At 49.1% G+C, this 21,711-nt stretch overlaps 1 protein-coding gene across 1 annotated transcript in view; it reads right to left on the reverse strand.

Moving 5' to 3' along the window:
• The window catches only part of MMP2 (matrix metallopeptidase 2), a 317,663-nt gene that overhangs the window by 20,112 nt on the left and 275,840 nt on the right, over window positions 1-21,711 (reverse strand). The window contains exon 11 of the mRNA XM_082270399.1: window positions 10,413-10,572. Coding sequence (XP_082126525.1) covers window positions 10,413-10,572 — 160 coding nt within the window. The remainder of the gene's footprint in view (window positions 1-10,412; window positions 10,573-21,711) is intronic.

Here is a 21,711-nt window from a genome sequence, read left to right on the forward strand (position 1 = left end):
GTCAGGAATATTTCATGTTTATGTGTTTGATGCCCATTGTCAGCAATATTTCATGTTAACGCATTTGATACCCATTGTCAGGAGTACTTTATGTTTATGCGTTTGATGCCCATTGTCAGGAATATTTCATGTTTATGCGTTTGATGCCCATTGTCAGCAATATTTCATGTTAACGTATTTGATACCCGTTGTCAGGAGTGTACTTTATGTTTATGCGTTTGATGCCCATTGTCAGGAATATATGTTTATGTGTTTAAGCCAATGCGCATGCTTGGCACAATGCCGCTCTGCGCCAATCGGCATCTCCTCATAGAGATGCATCAAATTAATGTATCTCTCTTAATGTATCTCTATGGGGAAATTTCTGCACTTCCATGACAGGTGTGGACAGGTGTCCCTAGGAACCTAATCTAGACAGCGGAACAGCTTCACTAAGCTAACGTTTGTCTGGTTTTCTTTTGTTGTGGCACTTTAAAAGTTGCGATAAGAAATGTTATTTATAATATTATTTATGCCTATGCTTTGGGAGCAAAATAGGTATTGCACTTCATTTTGCAACGTTTAGCATTATATGGTTTAATAGTGTTCTTTTTGTAGGGGATTTTAAATTATTGTGTACATTTCATCTATAGACTTAAATTAGCATTATGAAGGGCCAACCCTTCTTGGTAGTTTCTCATGGAAGTAGAGCTAAATCAGCTCTTCTTACAGGACAAGCTAGCTCATTAGAGTTGGCACTTTATATTGTAAATTTTTGTTTATAGGTCATGTTAAAGGGACTCTTCAGCTTCCTTCTCGGAAGTACGCCTAAGGACTTTTTAGCACCTTGATGAAAGTCTCTAGTCAGATTGAAACGTTGACGCTCAATTGTATTGTATTTTCAACAAATAAAACAAAATGAATTTGTAACAAGGCCTCTGGAGTGCATTATATTCTTGATAGATAGATAGATATTATATATATATATATATATATATATATATATATATATATATATATATATAACATTGGGTTTTATAGTTTGCCCCCCTACTTTTGTCCCTGTGCCCCCCCCTAAATATAAAAGCCGGAGACACCACTGAGGGCAGTTGGTGTCACTCCTCACCTAAAAAGCAGATTGCGGTGCCTCCTGAGCCGATCCTTTAATCCGTACGAGCGGGAGCACAGCAGCAGCGGCATTTCCGCATAGTGAAGGAGTCGGGACCATGACTCCGCCACCGACCTCGCCGCCTCCCCGAGTGACATCATGCGGAGCCCCGGGATCTCCTCACCTCAGAGTATGACTGACTGACTGAGGTGAGGAGAGGAGTGACAAACGCAAGTCTCACACGGCACCTTCTGCAGCAGTGAACCCCCTGAGGCCCCCCCAAACAAGCATTTAACCCCCTGAAGCCTCCTGAGGCCAGCCAGGCCAGCAGTGCACCCCCCCTGAGGTCAGCCAGGCCAGCAGAGCACCCCCAAGCCAGCAGTGTACCCCCCAAGGCCAGCCAGGCCAGCCGTGTACTCCTCAAGGCCAGCCGTGTACCCCCCCCCCGAGGGTCAGCAGTGCACTCTGAGGCCAGCCAGGCCAGCGCCAGCCAGGACAGCACCCTGAGGCCAGCCAGCACTCTGAGGCCATCGAGCACCCTGAGGCCAGCACTCTGAGGCCATTGAGCACCCTGAGGCCAGCACTCTGAGGCCATCGAGCACCCTGAGGACAGCCAGCACCCTAAGGCCAACCAACACCCTGAGGCCAGCCAGGCCAGCACCCTGAGACCAGCACTCTGAGGCCATCAAGCACCCTGAGGACAGCCAGCACCCTAAGGCCAGCCAACACCCTGAGGCCAGCCAGGCCAGCACCCTGAGGCCATTAAGCACCCTGAGGACAGCCAGCACCCTAAGGCCAGCCAACACCCTGAGGCCAGCCAGGCCATCACCCTGAGGCCATCAAGCACCCTGAGGACAGCCAGCACCCTAAGGCCAGCCAACACCCTGAGGCCAGCCAGGCCAGCACCCTAAGGCCAGCACCCTGAGGCTATCGAGCACCCTGAGGCCATCAAGAACCCTGATGCCAGCCAACACCCTAAAGACAGCCAAAACACCCTGATGACAGTCAGCACTCTGAGGCCAGCAAGCACCCTGAGGCCAGCCAGCACCCTGAAGCCAGCACTCTGAGGCCATCGAGCATCCTGAGGCCAGCCAACACCCTAAGGTCAGCCAACACCCTGAGGCCAGCCAGGCCAGCACCCTGAGGCCAGCACTCTGAGGCCATCGAGCGCCCTGAGGTCAGCCAACATCCTGAGGCCAGCACTCTGAGGCCATCAAGCACCCTGAGGCCATCAAGCACCCTGATGCCAGCCAACACCCTGAAGCCAGCCAGCACTCTGAGGCCATCAAGCATCCTGAGGCCAGCCAACACCCTAAGGCCAGCCAACACCCTGAGGCCAGCCAGGCCAGCACCCTGAGGCCAGCACTCTGAGGCCATCGAGCACCCTGAGGTCAGCCAACATCCTGAGGCCAGCACTCTGAGGCCATCAAGCACCCTGAGGCCATCAAGCACCCTGATGCCAGCCAACACCCTGAAGCCAGCCAACACCGTGAAGCCAGTCTGCACTCTGAGGCCATCGAGCATCCTGAGGCCAGCCAACACCCTAAGGCCAGCCAACACCCTGAGGCCAGCCAGGCCAGCACCCTGAGGCCAGCACTCTGAGGCCATCGATTACCCTGAGGCCAGCCAACATCCTGAGGCCAGCACTCTGAGACCATCAAGCACCCTGAGGCCATCAAGCACCCTGAAGCCAGCCAACACCCTGAAGCCAGCCAACACCCTGAAGCCAGGCAACACCCTGAAGCCAGCCAACACCCTGAAGCCAGCCAACACCCTGATGACAGCCAGCACTCTGAGGCCAGCAAGCACCCTGAGGTCAGCCAGGACCCTGAAGCCAGCAAGCATCCTGAGGCCAGCCAGCACCCAGAGCCCAACACAGCACTGATCCTTGACTCAAGGATGAGCCAAGTCTTCAACTCAAGTTGAGCCAGTCTTCAGAACTGTCAGTTAATATGTAAAGGGAGCTATTACTTGTTTGATGGGGGTAAGGGTCCTTTCACATGGGCGGTGCGCCTGACAGACTCTGTATTGTACAGCAGGGATCAATCCGCCGATACCCGCTGAGCAGGCGGATGACCGCTCTGTCTCCGCTTTCTTTGCAGAGACAGAGCTGTCAGATCCCCGCTCTCCTTTATGGGGGATCGAATGAAAATGGATCGCCTGTACGTTTTCATCCGATCTTATCCGATCCTACAGATGGATGGGAAATAGCCAGATTCCACATGTCTTGATTTCACGGACAGGATCAGATCGGATAGCAACGGGTGTCAGTGGAGATGTCTCCGCTGACATCCGCTGCCCCATAGGGCTGCATGGAGCATCGATCAGTTCTCCTTCAAAAACTGACAGGCGGACCAGATCAAAAAGCCATGTGAAAGGGGCCTTTGGGGGCTGGGTGGTTTGAGGGATCTAACCAGCATACTGACAGTTGCAGCTATCGATTTAATGCAGTGGTTCCCAAACTGTGTGCTGCTGGGGGTCCTGGAGCGCCATTGTTAGAATAATCATACAGCCATTTTATTTAATATGTTTTGTGCTAATTTCTTTGCTGGTTGGAGAGGGGTGAGGGGCAGTATTATACAATCTGCATATGTATATAAAAAGTAATCTGCAAAGTACAACATTTTTGTGTCAAGCTAGGAATGTGCATATTATTTTTTTTTTTATATAATTTTTAGAATAAGGTTACATTTTATTTCATACATTTGTGCTGATTTGTGCCTTACACTATGCCTCACAGTCACCGGACCATCCCCCACCACTGCCACCAGAGATAGCAGCAGAAAGTTTGGCACAACAAGAGGTAAAAACAGAACGGATTTTGAGTTCTTTGCCTAAAGAGGTAATTTTATCAGAAAATGATTTTTACACCATTTTTTGTTGTTTTTATTAGTACAGAAATGAGCAAACGGAAAAGCAGCATTACAGATTTCTTCACAAAGGCATCCAGCAAGAAATATCATGCTGATTCTGCAAGTTGCTCAACTCAGTCTGAGCCTTTACTTCAGTAGGCGGTGTCCGCTGCAGAAACTACATCAGTCTGTGAATCAGCGGTACTTGACTTGGTTACTGATGTGGCTGAAGATACCGCTGCCGATGTCAGTGATATCATTATTCTTCCAGAATGTTGGGACCAGAATCAGTGGCTAGAATTTAAAAAAAAGTACCCTTGGCTGTTTGTAGAAAATGGTCTTTTAGGGTTCAAAGTGTGTCGTGCGGTTAAACACCTTGGAGTGTCTGTTTCACAGGGTGTATCCATTTCAAAAGAATGGAGCACTGGTACAATTACTCCATATGGCAAAGCAAAAAAAGATATGTTGACCTCACTGCGTAAAACAATCCACATACATAAGGTTTCAGAAGCACATGTAAAGGCGGGGATATCCAAGCAGTATCCAGAAAGGAGATTTTGCAGGCCAATATTGCAGAACAGCAGAAGCATAAGTTTGCATCCACCACTAAAGTCTTTCGCACTGCCTACTTTTGTGCGAAAAAAAATCGCCCTTTTACAGACTTCCGAGATCTTATCAGCTTGCAAGTTGCAAATGGAGCTGACTTAGGATGCATTCTCCATAGTGAGTACACAGCAGCACAAATAATAGACTGCATTGCTAGTGAAATGAGGAAAAAGCTTTGCAAAGCAATTGTTGAGCAGGCTCCAAAAATTTCTGTTTATATTGATGAATCTACAACAGTTTCTACCCATTCTGTGTTAATCGTTTATCTTCGTGCCTCTGTTAACGGAAAAGACCCAGTTACTTTCTTTCTGGATTTGCTTGATTTACCTAAAGCAGATGCACAGTCTATTGAAGACACTCTTCTAACTTGTCTTTCTAAATTTGGGTTCAGTAATGAATTTCTGGCCAAAAACTGGATTGGGGCTTGCAGTGATGGTGCAAGTGTAATGCTTGGAAGAAAGTCAGGTGTTCTGGAACGACTCAGTCAAAAATATCCACAGCTTGTGAAATGGCACTGCTTGTGTCATAGGCTTGAATTGTGCATTTCAGATACAATTGATTCTATTCCTGGTCTTCATCATGTAACATCATTTTTTGAGAATTTGTATGCTGTGTATCATCAGTCACCAAAAAATCTGGCAGAGCTCTCTGAATGTGCAAAAGAATTAGAAGTACAAATTCTTAAAATTGGAAAAGTTTTTTCAGTTAGATGGGTTGCTGCAAGCCAGAGAGCTATACGAGCAGTTTGGGAGTCATATCCTGCACTACACAGTCATTTCTTGAAAGCAAGCTTAAGCTCAGCTCATAACAGCAAACAGAAATCTGTATTTAGTGGCCTTAACAAGGTCTTGACATCAGAAGATTATTTGTTAAACCTTGCTGGGGTTGCAGATGCTGTTCAGGAAATGGGACTGTTATCTGAAGCTCTACAAAGAGATGACATCACACTTCCACGAGCCTATCAACTGATTAATCGTTCAATTCGTGCAGTTGAAAAAATGAAAGACATGCCTGGCAAACATCTGAAAGAAGTCATGGAATCGCTGGAGAAAGGGAATTTCAAAGGTGTGACCATCAATCAAGAGAGTTCCAAAGGCCATGTGAGGATAAATCTCCCTCAATTTTATCAGTGTTTGCTGGATAATTTACGCTCCAGACTCTTTGCTTTAACTGCAAGCAACAGACCTGCAGCTTCATCACAGTCAGGTGAATTTGAGAGTCTTGTCTCTGGAATTGACATCCCGAATTCACAACGCTGGCCAATCAATGTGGACAGTCCGTGGTTTGAAGGTGAAGTGAAGCTGGAACAGCTGTGCAAAAGATTCCGTCTCAGCTATGCATCCATCTGTGACGGTTTCAGAGACTACATTGATAATGGTGGTGCAGAGATTCCTGACACCCTGAAACCAGTGGTGACAGCAGTTAACAGTCTTCCAGTGACATCCGGTGATTGTGAAAGGGGCTTCAGTACCATGAATTTGGTGATGTCACCCATTAGGAGTGGGCTTGGCATTCAACGCCTGTCTTCTCTTTTATTTATTAGTCTCATTGGCCCTCCTGTGCATTTATGGGATCCTTTACCATACGTCACAAAATGGCTGACCACACATCGCAGCGCAGATGATTCTAAATCCCGAAAAGTTGATAATCTTGCACAGCAAGGGCAACGTTATTCCAGTTTGTGGGATATTTCCTAATGGGCTGTGTGTTTAGCTTTTTTAAACATTATTTGTTTCTGAAATTCCCTGCAAGGGAAAGATCTTCACCCATTCTGGTGACGTCAAGTGGAGCCCTGGATCTCCTCTCCTCACCTCAGAATCAGACTGACTGACTGAGGTGAGGAGAGGAGTGACACACGCAAGTCTCACACGGCACCTTCTGCAGCAGTGAACCCCCTGAGGGCCCCCTCAAGCCAGCATTTAACCCCCTGAGGCCAGCCAGACCAGCACCCTGAGGCCAGCCAGCACCCAGAGGCAAGCCAGCACCCTGAGGCCAGCCAGGCCAGCACTCTGAGGCCAGCCAGGCCAGCATCCTGAGGCAAGCCAGCACCCAGAGGCAAGCCAGCACTCTGAGGCCAGCCAGGCCAGCATCCTGAGGCAAGCCAGGCCAGCACCCTGAGGCCAGCCAGACCAGCACCCTGAGGCCAGCCAGACCAGCACCCTGAGGCCAGCCAGACCAGCACCCTGAGGCCCGCCAGGCCAGCACCCTGAGGCCAGCCAAGCCAGCACCCTGAGGCCAGCCAAGCCAGCACCCTGAGGCCAGCCAGCACCCTGAGGCCAGCCAGCACCCTGAGGCCAGCCAGGCCAGCACCCTGAGGCCAGCAAGGCCAGCAGCCTGAGGCCAGCCAGCACCCTGAGGCAAGCCAGCACCCTGAGGCCAGCCAGGCCAGCACCCTGAGGCCAGCAAGGCCAGCACCCTGAGGCCAGCAAGGCCAGCACCCTGAGGCCAGCACTCTGAGGCCAGCCAGGCCAGCATCCTGAGGCAAGCCAGCACCCTGAGGCCAGCCAGAACCCTGAGGCCAGCCAGCCCAGCACCCTGAGGCCAGCCAGACCGGCACCGTGAGGCCAGCCAGACCAGCACCCTGAGGCCAGCCAGACCAGCACCCTGAGGCCAGCCAGACCAGCACCCTGAAGCCAGCCAGACTAGCACCCTGAAGCCAGCCAGACCAGCACCCTGAAGCCAGCCAAGCCAGCACCATGAGGCCAGCCAGCACCCTGAGGCAAGCCAGCACCCTGAGGCCAGCACCCTGAGGCCAGCACCCTGAGGCCAGAACCTTGAGGCCAGCAAGGCCAGAACCCTGAGGCCAGGACCCTGAGGCCAGCCAGACCAGCACCCTGAAGCCAGCCAGACCAGCACCCTGAAGCCAGCCAAGCCAGCACCATGAGGCCAGCCAGCACCCTGAGGCAAGCCAGCACCCTGAGGCCAGCACTCTGAGGCCAGCACCCTGAGGCCAGCAAGGCCAGAACCCTGAGGCCATCCAGACCAGCACCCTGAGGCCAGCCAGCACCCTGAGGCCAGCCAGCACCCTGAGGCCAGCCAGCACCCTGAGGCCAGCAAGATCAGCACCCTGAGGCCAGCACTTTGATGCCAGCCAGGCCAGCACCCTGAGGCCAGCACTCTGAGGCCAGCCAGGCCAGCATCCTGAGGCAAGCCAGCACCCTGAGGCCAGCCAGACCAGCACCCTGAGGCCAGCAAGGCCAGCACCCTGAGGCCAGCACTCTGATGCCAGCCAGGCCAGCACCCTGAGGCCAGCCAGGCCAGCATCCTGAGGCAAGCCAGCACCCTGAGGCCAGCCAGGCCAGCATCCTGAGGCAAGCCAGCACCCTGAGGCCAGCAAGGCCAGCACCCTGAGGCCAGCAAGGCCAGCACCCTGAGGCCAGCACTCTGATGCCAGCCAGGCCAGCACCCTGAGGCCAGCCAGGCCAGCATCCTGAGGCAAGCCAGCACCCTGAGGCCAGCCAGACCAGCACCCCGAGGCCAGCCAGACCAGCACCCCGAGGCCAGCCAGACCAGCACCCTGAGGCCAGCAAGGCCAGCACCCTGAGGCCAGCAAGGCCAGCACCCTGAGGCCAGCACTTTGATGCCAGCCAGGCCAGCACCCTGAGGCCAGCACTCTGAGGCCAGCCAGGCCAGCATCCTGAGGCAAGCCAGCACCCTGAGGCCAGCCAGACCAGCACCCTGAGGCAAGCCAGCACCCTGAGGCCAGCCAGCACCCTGAGGCCAGCCAGGCCAGCATCCTGAGGCAAGCCAGCACCCTGAGGCCAGCAAGGCCAGCACCCTGAGGCCAGCAAGGCCAGCACCCTGAGGCCAGCACTCTGATGCCAGCCAGGCCAGCACCCTGAGGCCAGCCAGGCCAGCACCCTGAGGCCAGCCAGCACCCTGAGGCCAGCCAGCACCCTGAGGCCAGCCAGACCAGCACCCTGAGGCTGGCCAGCCAGACCAGCACCCTGAGGCCAGCCAGACCAGCACCCTGAGGCCAGCCAGACCAGCACCCTGAGGCCAGCCAGGCCAGGACCCTGAGGCCAGCCAGGCCAGCACCCTGAGGCCAGCCAGGCCAGCACCCTGAGGCCAGCCAGGCCAGCACCCTGAGGCCAGGCCAGCACCCTGAGGCCAGCCAGCACCCTGAGGCCAGCCAGATCAGCACCCTGAGGCCAGCCAGACCAGCACCCTGAGGCCAGCCAGACCAGCACCCTGAGGCCATCCAGGCCAGCACCCTGAGGCCATCCAGGCCAGCACCCTGAGGCCAGCCAGACCAGCACCCTGAGGCAAGCCAGCACCCTGAGGCCAGCCAGGCCAGCACCCTTAAGCCAGCCAGGCCAGCACCCTGAGGCCAGTACTCTGAGGCCAGCCAGCACCCTGAGGCCAGCACCCTGAGGCCAGCCCCCTGAGGCCAGCCAGGCCAGCCCCCTGAGGCCAGCCAGATGGTTCTGAGGTCAGAAATTCCCTGCAAGGGAAAGATCATCACCCATTCTGGTGATTATTCTGTTACTATGACAAATGAGTTAACTTATTTTGTTGTTACAACGGTTCTATATTTATTAGTTTATTGCATAAGTAACTTATTTTGTTACAAAGGTTCTATATTTATTTTTTTATTTCATAAGTAACTTATTTTGTTACAACTGTTCTATATTTATTTGTTTATTGCAGGTGAATTTTGAAGATTTTCTTGTAAACTGGCACTTTACAATAAATGTTGCATTGTATTTTCTGTGAAATATATGAGCGTAAATTTTTTTTTGGGGGGGGGGCGGGTGGATCTTGGGTTCCCACACTTTTTTCCTTAGGACTTGACCGATGTTTTACCTCCTTGCTGCAGTACTTCAACCTTGCTTCTTTTCACATGTGGTGTTTGACTTCTCTGTTCACCTATATATATATATGACGGGTTTCATTCCTCCCACAGGACATTATTAAAGGATAGGATATACAGTATCTCACAACATTTCAAGCTGACTTGACCCCCACACTGAAACAGCTGAGGGTCCATTGCTTCTGGGGAGTGGGGATTCAGGAGGGGAGTGAAACACCCTGCACCGCTTGATTTGTTTGAAGCACTCCAGCATTTTTTTGAGGCACTCTAAACACTTTTAATATTAAGCACCATTTGGAAAATGTATGGACATTTTATGGCACTATTGCACTTATAAGGAATTTTATTGCACTATATTGTTATCTTGCACATGAATATTTTTTATAATATCATATGATTGTCAATTTCACCATTGCAAGCGCTGTTTTATTGTCAGTCATTTATTTCTGAGTTTTTACTTGGTGAATAGCAGCTGCATTTTTAATATATATATTTTTAATATTATTACTGTCATTTTTAGCACTTACACTTAGCGCAGGTTTTTTAATAATTTTTTAAACATCAAGCAAAATCAGCAGAATCCGGATGATTTTCAGCCTATGTATACAGCTGTTTGTTCTACAGGAGTCGGTCGCGCGTCTGTCGAACAGGCATGTTAGAAAACCAGCAACTGACCCTCATCCAATCAGTGTGTCCTGGCAGAGGAGGAGGGGGGGGAGTCTGACTGTCATAACACAAGGGCACAACTGGAGATATAACCGCATTAACATCGCTTGTGTTAGTACGGCGATCTGGCAGGTTTTTTTGGTTCAGCCTGCTGGGTTTAAAAAAAAAAAAAAAAAACTTCTAGTGTGTACCAGGCTTAAGAGATGCCTTATAGATTATTAGCAAGGTAGCATCAATCCTTTAACACATTTCACTAGTTTACAAACCCTCAAGACCAATTTTCCTTTGTCAATTAAAAAAGATACCCTTTGACTTTGTGAAACACTTTCAACGTGCAGGCTAAATATTTGTCATGCTTAGTATTATCACGTGATGTGATTGGTATTACCTCCAAAACTTGTCACCAGCAAAAAGGTATGTTTTCTTGTTTCTGCCCCAGTTAAATGCAGCATCCACACGTTTGAGATCCGGTGGCAATCCAAGGTTAGTCAACTTCTTTGGGTATCCTCTTTCCAGTGCGCTTGAAGAATAAACCCAATATTCATCACCTGTTAGAGATAAAAAAAAAAAAAAAATGCATGGATTTTGAAAGTATATTGTGTATATCTAAATATGCATCTGCATAAATTCACAACATTTTTAAGAGGGCATTCATTCATACACATAACCCATAGTAGCAAATCAAACACATGGCCATATTTGTTTCTTATACAGAACTCCATCACATCACTTATCATAGCACAGGAAAAAGGGCCTTTAAGTCAAATCCAACACTCTTGTGGTTTGGCATACCTCTCTGAACCATGTGATCAACAAAAATGTATCTCCAGGAGAGGCACCCAGCTCCCACACCTAAGGTTCCAGTGTAAAAGCCTGGCTGAAAACTCCAGTAGGATCCTCCTCTGGGTCTCCATCCTGATTCAGATTTTCTTCAGGAGTGTCAATCAGCATCCTTGGAATTCTATCCCACCTCCAGTGAAGATCAGAAGTACCAGGCCTCAGCTCTAGACCTTATCACCTCCCAGACCCCCTCAGTCAGACAGGCCTAAATCAGCAGTTTGATCACGTGCACCATCCTTAATGCCAGAGCCGGGGAGGAAGAGATCTTGCAAAAACCAGCCCTGAATATTTATACCCTTTCTTACAATGCACCACTGGCAAAGGAAACTCCTAGTAGTGGGCTGGAAAAATATATGAATATTCATAATCTATACCTACTGTAAGATCTCTCACTAATACCAAAGGCGACAGTGCCACCGAATGACAGAAGGGAGAACTGACAGCCTGGATGAACTTAGGTGAAGGTGAATCAACCACAGACTACAAATTGGCATTGGCTGACTACAGCCATGCAGAAATACATTTAGACACTCCTGCTTAACCACTTGACCCCTGGAAGGTTTTACCCCCTTTATAACCAGGGCATTTTTTGCTATTCAACACTGTGCTACTTTTTTTTTTTTAGCATAAAGTTTAAGTTTCAAAAATGAAAAGAAAACAGCAGTGTGTTACATTCGTCACAGACTGGTGAAAAAGACAACAAGCGTAGTATAAATCAGTATCCCACAATTTGCCAACAGGTCGTATCATAGAGCTAGTGAAGATACAGTGTTCAGTAAGTAGGAGGGGAAAGAAGGAAAATAAAGGGGGGGGGGGGACATGACTCCTGGGAAGGCTAGGGGGCAATCCCATCATACATGTAAAGGAGCAAAGAGAAGGAAGGGGGGGGGGGACAGCAAAAGCTAAAGTAAAGTAAGTCCCCCAAGAGTAATAGGTAACTGCAAGGTAGTTTTTGCCACTCTAGGGATAGCCCCTTCCAAGCAGATGAGATGAGAATACTATCCAATCTCCTGAAAAATGCATTTGCTATAGGTACTGGGGTTTGCCTGAAGAGATACGTACATTTGGGTAAAATGGACATCCTAATAAGGTTAACACCCCCCACAGGGGTGAGAGTTAGGGACTTCCAGACAGCACATCTCTGCTGAGACAAGTGGGAGAGCGCCGAGTTTAAATTAAGGGGAATATCCTGCCCAAGATCACAATGTATTTAAACTTCCAGATATCGGAATTGAGACACCCTCTGCAGCTGTATATTAGCCCATGGGGGAGCAGCTAAGGGGTGAGGAGGAAAGAGAACAGATTTCCCCCAATGAATGCACACACCTGAGTAGTGTGCAAAGCTATCAATAACTGACAGAGCCGCCCGCAAAGAAGCACCCTCATCCCTGCGATTATAATAGGGTGTCGTCAGCGTTAGAGTTGAGCGAACCCGAACTGTATAGTTCGGGTCCGTACCAAATTTTGGGGTGTTCGGGACACGGACCCGAACATTTTCAAAAACGTTCGGGTCCGGGTCCGTTATTCGGCGATTTCTTCCCGCTTTCTGAAGAGCTGCACAGCAGCCAATCAGCAAGCGTTTTACTTTTTGCCCTAAGAAGCCATCACAGCCATGCCTACTAATGGCATGGCTGTGATTGGCTGAGTGCAGCATGTGAACCAGCCTCTTTATAAGCTGGAGTCACGTACTGCTGCAGGTCACTCTGCTGCTGTGAGCTTAGGGAAAGGATGCTGGTGCCACGATCAGGGACAGAATAGGGCACATATCAGAAGAACCTGTGCTACTTTAAACCACAAGATACAGCAAATAGAGAGGGAGGGAGGGAGCTTCAGCAATCCAACATTTCTGTACCCAGAAATCTTTTTTGTAATCTTTTTTGCAGAAAAAACATTTCTGCAAGGGAAATCTTTTTTTGTAATCCATCTGTTACTGAGGTGGTGCTCAGGGGCCATATTAGCCCAGCCAGCAAGGGACATCAGCCTAATCATATTTTGTAGCTCAGTGAAGGAAAAAAAACTTTTTTTTCTGGCTGCTCAAGTCCCCTATATTGCCTTTTGTATGTTTAAGGGGTGACATAGTCCATTTGTCTAGCCTGGGATCTGTGGTGCCACAGAGCACTTGTGTATACAATGCACTAAACCGTAAATTCCATTTCAGCTATCAAATAGTACATATAGTTATACTATATACCAAATCTGTGCTCTGGGTCCCCAAATCTGGTGTCCATACATAGTATAAATATATACTGTTAATGTACAGCAGTTAAAAGCTGCATTTTGGGGTGCTATTGAAAAAAGACGCGTTTTAGGCCGAAAAAACAGTTGTGCGTCCGGCATATAAATAAGTAATTTCAATTTATAGCAGTTCACTACTGCATTTGTGAATTTTGGAGACCAAATCTGTGCTCTGGGTCCCCAAATCTGGTGTCCATACATAGTATAAATATATACTGTTAATGTACAGCAGTTAAAAGCTGCATTTTGGGGTGGTATTGAAAAAAAGATGCGTTTTAGGCCGAAAAAACTGTTGTGCAACCAACGTATAAATAAGTAATTTCAATTTACAGCAGTGAAATATAAATTTTCTGTATTTTATTACAAAAATACTTGTTCTTGTTCCACAAACCACTTGTGCATACAGCGTACCAAAACATTTTTTACATTTCCGCATAGAAATTTAGAATCAGTGTATTTTGGGCACTAAAAACATTATTCTGGATCCACAGAGCATTTTTATGACACGGGCACTGCGAATTGTTGACTACTGCCAGGTAAATTGACACCGGAGAGAGACCAATCTTTCAGCTTGGTGGGTGAATGCAAATAATGAGGAGAACATCAAATAAGGGACGTGGGCATGGTCGTGGTGGTGTTGGTGGAGCTCCTGTTGATGGTAGAGGATGTGGCCGTTCAGTGCCAACTACCGCTCCAAGTCAAACACCAACTGGTGCGAGTAGGCGACAGAATCTGCAGCGTTATTTGATAGGCCCAAATGCCACTCTATGGATGGTGAAGCCAGAACATGTAAACGCGATAGTAAATTGGGTGGCTGACAGTGCCTCCAGTTCCTTCACAGTATCTAACACCCAGCCCTCTGCAGAAAGCTCAGCATTGTCACCTGCAGCCCATGCCCATCAGTCTTCCACCTCACCTCACCTTGTAAATCAGCCAAGCAGTCAGAGCCCCAAATCATGCAGGAAAGTCTTATGCTTTTTGATGACTCTGTTGCCAGGGTTTCCCCAGCCCATCCACCTAGCCCTGCCCCAAAAAGAGGAAGACTTTGAATGTACTGATGCTCAACCACTTTTGTTGCAGTATGAGGACATGGGAATATCGCCACAAAACCTCTCTGATGATGACGAAACACAGGTGCCAACTGCTGTGGCTTTCTACAAATGTGCAGACCGACGAAGAGGGGAGGGGTCATGAATGGGTGGAAGATGATGAAGTCCTAGACCCAGACTGGACTGAAGGTCGTGCTAGTGAGGCGTGCAGTTATGAGGAAGAGGCGGTGGTTGCACAGAGGCAAAGGCACAGCAAAAGAGGGAGCAGGGTGCAAAAGCACAGCGGCCATTCCAGAGACAGTACGCCTGCTACTGTCCACCGCACCCAGGCACCGAGCACACCAAGGCTGCTCCAAGAAGTTCATTGGCGTGGCAGTTCTTCACATAATGTCCTGACGACAAGAGACAAGTGGTTTGCATGTTGTGCCATCAGAGCCTAAAGCGAGGCATAAACAATCTTAACCTGAGCACAACCTGCATGACCAGGCATCTACAGGCAAAGCATGAACTGCATTGGAGTAAATACCTTAAAAACAAGGAACTCTCTCATGCTCCTCCTTCTCCCTCTTCTGCTGCTGCCTCTCCCTCCACCGCTGGTGTCACCGTGGCACCTGGTGACCAGCAAATAGAGGATGTTCCACCAACACCACCACATACGACATCATCACCAAGGATCTCCAACATGTCACATGGCAGCATTCAGCTGTCAATCTCCCAAACATTGGAGAGAAGGAGGAAATACCCACCTACCCACCCTCGTGCCCTGGCCCTGAATGCGCCCTGAATGCCAGCATTTCAAAATTACTGGCCTTTGAAATGCTCTCATTCCGTCTGGTGGAGACGGACTGTTTCAAACAGCTGATGGCGGTGGCTGTCCCCCAGTACGTTGTTCCCAGCTGCCACTACTTTTCCAGGCGAGCCGTCCCTTCCCTGCACAACCAAGTGGAGGATAAAATCAAGTGTGCGCTGCGCAACGCCATTTGTGGCAAGGTCCACATGACCACAGATACATGGACCAGTAAGCACGGCCAGGGTCACTATATCTCCCTAACTGCACACTGGATAAACGTAGTGGCGGCTGGGCCTGAGGCGGATAGCGGTTTGGCGCATGTCCTTCCACCACCGAGGATCCCAGAGCATTATTCGTTGCCTCCTGTTGCTTCCTCCTCCTACTCCGCATCATCCTCCTCCTCTTCTACCACCCCCACATCCGGCCATCGAAAACCTCACCCCCCCAACTTCAGTACAGCCCAGGGTAAACGACAGCAGGCGATTTTAAAACTCATGTGTTTGGGTGACAAACCGCACAATGCACAGGAGCTTTGGAGGGGCAGAGAACAGCAGACTGATGACTGGTTGCTGCCGGTGAGCCTCAAGCCCGGCCTGGTGGTGTGCGATAATGGGAGAAATCTCGTTGCACCTCTGGGACTAGCTGGTTTGACGCACATCCCTTGCCTGGCGCATGTGCTGAATCTGGTTGTGCAGAAGTTTCTTAAAAACTACCCAGACATGTCAGAGCTGCTGCTGAAAGTGCGGTCCGTATGTGCGCGCGTTCGGCGTTCTCACCCTGCTGCTGCTCGCCTCGTAACTTCGGCCTTCCTGCTCACTGCCTCATATGCGACATGCCCACCAGGTGGAACTCCACCTTACATATGCTGGAGAGACTGTGCGAGCAGCAGCGGGCGATAGTGGAGTTTCAGATGCAGTATGCATGGGTCAGTCGATCTGCGGATCAGTACCACTTCCCCACCAGTGACTGGGCCTGCATGCGACACCTGTGTACCTTGTTGCGGTCTTTGGAATACTCAACCAACATGGACAGTGCTGATGACGCCATTGTTAGCATGACAATACCCCTTCTATGTCTCCTTGAAAAAAATATTACGGCAATGATAGAAGAGGATGCGGGCACCCTATGCAGCTCAGGGCCATCACTGGAGCGTGGCTGGGGGGGATACGGAGGACACAGATGATACACCACCTACAGAGGACAGCTTACCTCTGGGCAGCCTGGCACACATGAGCGACTACATGCTGCAGTGCCTGCACAACGACAGCAGAGTTGCCCACATTTTAACTAGTGCTGACTACTGGGTTGCCACCCTGCTGGATCCCCGGTACAAGGACAACGTGCCCACCTTAATTTCCGCACTGGAGCGTGATAGGAAGATGCGCGACTACAAGCACACGCTGGTAGACGCGCTCCTGAGGGCATTCCCTACTGACACTGGGGGGACAAGTGCAAGCACAAGGTGAAGGCAAAGGCGGAGGAGGAGGAAGAGGTCGCCAACGCAGCTGTGTCATGGCCAGCTCCTCAGACAGCAGGGTTAGCATGGCCGAGATGTGGAAATGTTTTGTCAGCGCGCCAGAGCAAACTGCACCACCAGATGATAGGGAACGTGTTAGCAGGAGGCAGCATTTCAACAACATGGTGGAACAGTACGTGTGCACAAGCCTCAACGTACTGACTGATGGTTCTGCCCCATTCAACTTCTGAGTCTCCAAATTGTCCACATGGCCAGAGCTTGCCCTTTATGCCTTGGAGGTGCTGGCCTGCCCTGCAGCAAGTGTATTGTCTGAACGTGTATTTAGCACGTCAGGGGGCATCATTACAGACAAACGCAGCCGCCTGACCACAGCCACGTACATTAAAATGAACCAGGCATTGATCCCACAGGACTTGTCCGTACCTTGTGCAGAATAGATATTTATAACTGCCTCGCCCTCAACCATACATTCTTGTACTCCAGGGCACTTCTTTATTGAATCCTCTTTTTTTAATTGAACCATTATTTTGGGGGCAACCCCAAGTTGAATGAACCTCTCCTCTGTCTGGGTGTCAGGGGCCTACAATTCAGTTAATTGCCTGCTGCTTTGGTGCGTGACATTAACCTATTTCTGCTGTCAAATGACCTCTCTTCTGTCTGAGTGTCAGGGGCCTACAATTCAGTTAATCGCCTGCTGCTTTGGTGGGTGACATTCTTTTTTGCTGTCAAATGACCTCTCCTCTGTCTGGGTGTCAGGGGCCTAAAATTCAGTTAATCGCCTGCTGCTTTGGTGCGTGACATTGACCTCTTTTTTCTTTTTTGCTGTCAAATGACCTCTACTCTGTCTGGGTGTCAGTGGCCTACAATTCAGTTAATCGCCTGCTGCTTTGGTGCGTGACATTAACCTCTCTTTTGCTGTCAAATGACCTCTCCTCTGTCTGGGTGTCAGGGGCCTAAAATTCAGTTAATCGCCTGCTGCTTTGGTGCGTGACATTAACCTCTTTTTTGCTGTCAAATGACCTCTCCTCTGTCTGGATGTCAGGGGCCTAAAATTAAGTTAATCGCCTGCTGCTTTGGTGCGTGACATTAACCTCTTTTTTGCTGTCAAATGACCTCCACTCGCATGTTCTTCTGCCTTGGCTCAACTCCCGGTCAGCCGCCGGCCTGCCTATCTCCTTGCCTCCCTCCACTCAGCTTCACTCCCCACTCAGTAGTGGCCGGGTCCCAATAAGTGAGATTTGAGAAGCTGGGAGGTGGGTGGCGGTGGCGGTGTCTAGCAGCAGGAACAGGGGGAAGCAGATCCGATCATGGGGCTGCCAGTGCCTTCAAGGCTTCAACACAGGTGTGCTTTGGGGGTGTCTGTGAATAGACTACATTGCACTATGTCTGTCTCTCTGGCATAATGGATGGTATCATACCTCACAGGCATGATAATACTGCACAGCACGACCGCCCTGTAGCAGTAAATCTGCTATGGAGCGGTCGGCAACTGGTTAAGATCATCTGTATTATGATAACTTACAGGCAGCAGGCACACTATCATGGCTCTGGCTGACTCTGTCAAAGTGTGTCATATAACATGGCTGCTGGGTACTGATTTTGTTAACTTACTGGTCATAATTTAACAAAATCAGCACCCAGCAGCCATGTCATGTGACACACTGACAGAGCCAGCCAGAGCCATGATAGAGTGCCTGCTGCCTGTAAGTTATCATAATACTGATGATCTTAACCAGTTGCCGACCGCCCCATAGCAGATTTACTGCTACAGGGCGGTCGTGCTGTGCAGTATTATGTACATATATATGTAGCGCTATATAGAGATTACTGGTGAGGGACCCATTAATCATTAGGGCAGTTTGTTGGAGATGGGCTCTGTAATCTGCACCCGCACATTTTTTTTGCCTCCTATTTGTCTCTGCTGAGGCCTTTTCTTGAGCCCGGCAGAATGGTGTGCATCGACCTCCCCATCTGTTCACCTAAGGGCATTTTGCAAGAATTTGGCTGCGTCCCTGGTGGGCAGTCTGAGACCCAGGGGCGTAACTACAGGGGTTGCAGGGGTTGCAATCGCTACCGGGCCCCATGCTCCAGGGGGCCCGGTAGCAAACCAGTGGGTGAACTTCTAGGATCTCAAAGGTCACACTTGCGACCGGCCCTGGCATTTCACCACTGTGGGGAGGCCCCAAGATTGCAGGAAGGGGGCCCACTGCAGAACTTGTGAAAGGATCCTGATGCGGGACCATAATAAAAGGCCATGCAATGAGATTAAAGAGACCCAGGATTAGTGGGAAGAGCTCCGGGCTTGAAGAGAAGGGCCCCGGCCAGGGGTCTGGGGGGCCCTTCATGGTTTCTTGCATCGGGGCCCTGAAGGTTCTAGTTACGCCTCTGCTGAGACCAGCTTTGCAATCTCCATCTGTGTTTGAGTTTCTCCAGTCATTGTAAGGAGAATGGGTTTGGGACTTTAAATGAGGCATATAGTAAACATCACTAAATGCCTCCATCCCTATTGTAATCGAGAAAAGAGGGAGGTTTGTAATCGAGAAAAGAGGTAGTTTTACCCAATATTTACAATCTTGATGTTTTAGGGCATTGCATATTTATGATGAATATGCTTTATTACTTTGTAACAATAAAAGGTGTTCTCAACACTTTTATCTATCATTATATTTGTCATATTTCCCAATATATTGTGACAGATCGAGACACTATCACAGGGAAAATGGTCAATTAAAGGAAAGATAGCGTGCACATTGGCTCAGTGCAGAACTACAGAGCGTAGATGTGAAGTGGAAAAAACTGCTTTTGTATCTTTCTCCAGGTTTTGGTACACATGGATGGGGCTCTGTAGTTTGGAGATTCCATAGTGTCTTTGGTGGGCCGGAATCTCCAACCCTGTGTCCATGTTTTGTGAATGACCAGCAGGGTGGGTGCTCAGGTGCACACAGCCCTTATAATGGAGGTGAAGTGAGAGCTTAAGAGCTGGGTGGGCTAACATTTTCTGTTTGTCATATATTGACTGGAGAAGAACCCCTGCGTGGGAAACCCTATATGTTATGGACTTTCCTAATGCATTTTAATAAAAACGGGCTGCCAAGTCCTACAACCAAAGTGCTGACTGACGTGAATGCCTTGAGAAACGCATCTACCACTAGAGCTAACGGCCCCCGTGTTACAATGTATATACATTAATTTATACAATGTTTATATGTCCATATGTACTTACCTACTACTAACTGCATGTTATGCACCTCATTTAAAGTCCTAAACCCCCCTCTTTTCCTGAGTTTCTCTAGTCATGGAGCTTTCAGGCTGTGGGTCCTCAGTTTGCTCCTTCACTGAGGCCCCCCTAAAGTTTCCCTCGTGCTTCCTGAGGAACAATTTCTTTAACGCTTTAGCAACTTCTGCTGTAAGGTTGGCCACATTCTCCCATTTGGGACATTGTGCCTTGAAGCGACCCACTTCCCCTCAATTATAACACCTCATCCTAGATGAGGTTGAAGTGGAACCAGGCCTAATTTCTTCGGATACTTTCTTTCCTGCGTTCAAATCCACTATTGCCTGTTGGACATCTGAGAAAGACTTCTGCAACTTTGCCTGGGTCTCCACTACCTGCATAACGGTTTTGTGCATCTCAAGCTGTGCCTGCATTACTTGAGCTAAAATATCAGGCATTGCTGTAGTGGATGATGTTTGGAGAGAGGTTCTCTTAGACTGCCCAGAACCTGTTTCATCCCCATCCTCCAGATGGTCCCCTCCTGCTTGGGTAGAGCATGTAAGAGCTTTCTTTTTCCTGGGTGTTTGTTTTGTTCTCATGCAAGACCCCGGCCTTTTTCTAACAGAGCTTCCTCTTCCCTCACAATCCTAATAAGCTCCGGGTATGTTAAGGACAGAGGTTTTTAACTAAAACCATATTGGACCAGAATTCACAATGCCTCTCAGGATCTGTTTTATTCTGACTTGGTCTAGAGCTGTAGATTCCATCCTCTTCCTTTACAATACAATTTGATACAATATCTTGTTTAGCCTTCTGATGTACTCAGACAAAGGTTCACCTTGGTGTTGAAAGGTGTGCTCGAATTGATAAATTAGATCAGAAGCCTGTTCTTTTTGAACAAACTCTTCTTGCAACATATTAACATAGTTGTAGGCAGTGCAGGTTGAATTTAGGATTTCTTATGGCCTCAGCAGCAGCTTCCCTTATGCTCTCGGTGATCAGCTGTTCCTTCTGGGCTTCAGGAACTTCCCATTCCTTGAGGGCCTGCAGAGCCTGCTCCATCCAGGTCTCATACTCTTCCTCCCCTCCTAAAAAACACCACAAGAGTGTGGGAAGTGTCCTGACTCATCTTTAGATCCAATATTGACACCTTCCTCCCAGGGGCTAAACCCTCCACCACTTGTTGGATCTGCACTTCTGTCCATGCAGTCCTGGGGATCTCTGCCACCACACACCATTTTCCTCCTCGCACTACTGAGCTGTAGCAGCAGCATCCATGTTGATCGTCTTTGGCTTGTTGTCTTTGGGTCGAACTGACAGAACAGAGGATATCCCGGATGAGCCTCCACATGTTGCGCTACCCCCCGGAGGAGCCACTGGTTGAATCAGGTCCTCTGTTCTTACCTTGACCTCTACAAAGACCTCTGTTCCTCTGACACCTTGGGTATACCCGTCAACAGACACAAATTGACAAGGTTTGGTAAATGCCTCAGGGTCATCCTGAAATGAGACTAAAGACCTTGGTGTAATGATATTCCATGCTGGACACATGAAAAGCTGTAGCAAGTGGCCATGGTGTTCAGTCATTATAGGTCAGCCATGACAGTCTTGCAGAACAGTTACACATTGCCGCTGTCATTACATAGTTACATAGTAGGTGAGGTTGAATAAAGACAATAGTCCATCCAGTTCAACCTGTGTAGGTGTATGTGGCTGTAATCATCTCACATAGCCCTGAATGTTCTGATCCTTGAGATGTACGTCTAAGAGTCTTTTGAAAGCCACTATACTTCCCACAGAAACCACCTCTTGTGGTAGAGAATTCCACAATCTTGTAGCCCTAACAGTAATGAACCCCCCACGTTGCCTGAGGTTAAAACGCTTCTCCTCTAATCGCATTGTATGCCCTCGAGTCCTCATGCAATCCCCTCATGCAATTACCACCTCCTTCCTCTTCTAATTCATGAAATGCATAGGTTCTACACTTCAAAAGAGCCTTATCTCAACCCAGAGACAAAAAACAGCACTTAGGCTAGCACTTAAAAAATAAAAATAAAAAAATAGTGTCCCCCGATGTAAATC

This window comes from Pelophylax lessonae, assembly GCF_965119305.1.
Source record: "Pelophylax lessonae genome assembly, chromosome: 10".
In the NCBI taxonomy this organism is placed as follows: Eukaryota; Metazoa; Chordata; class Amphibia; order Anura; family Ranidae; genus Pelophylax; species Pelophylax lessonae.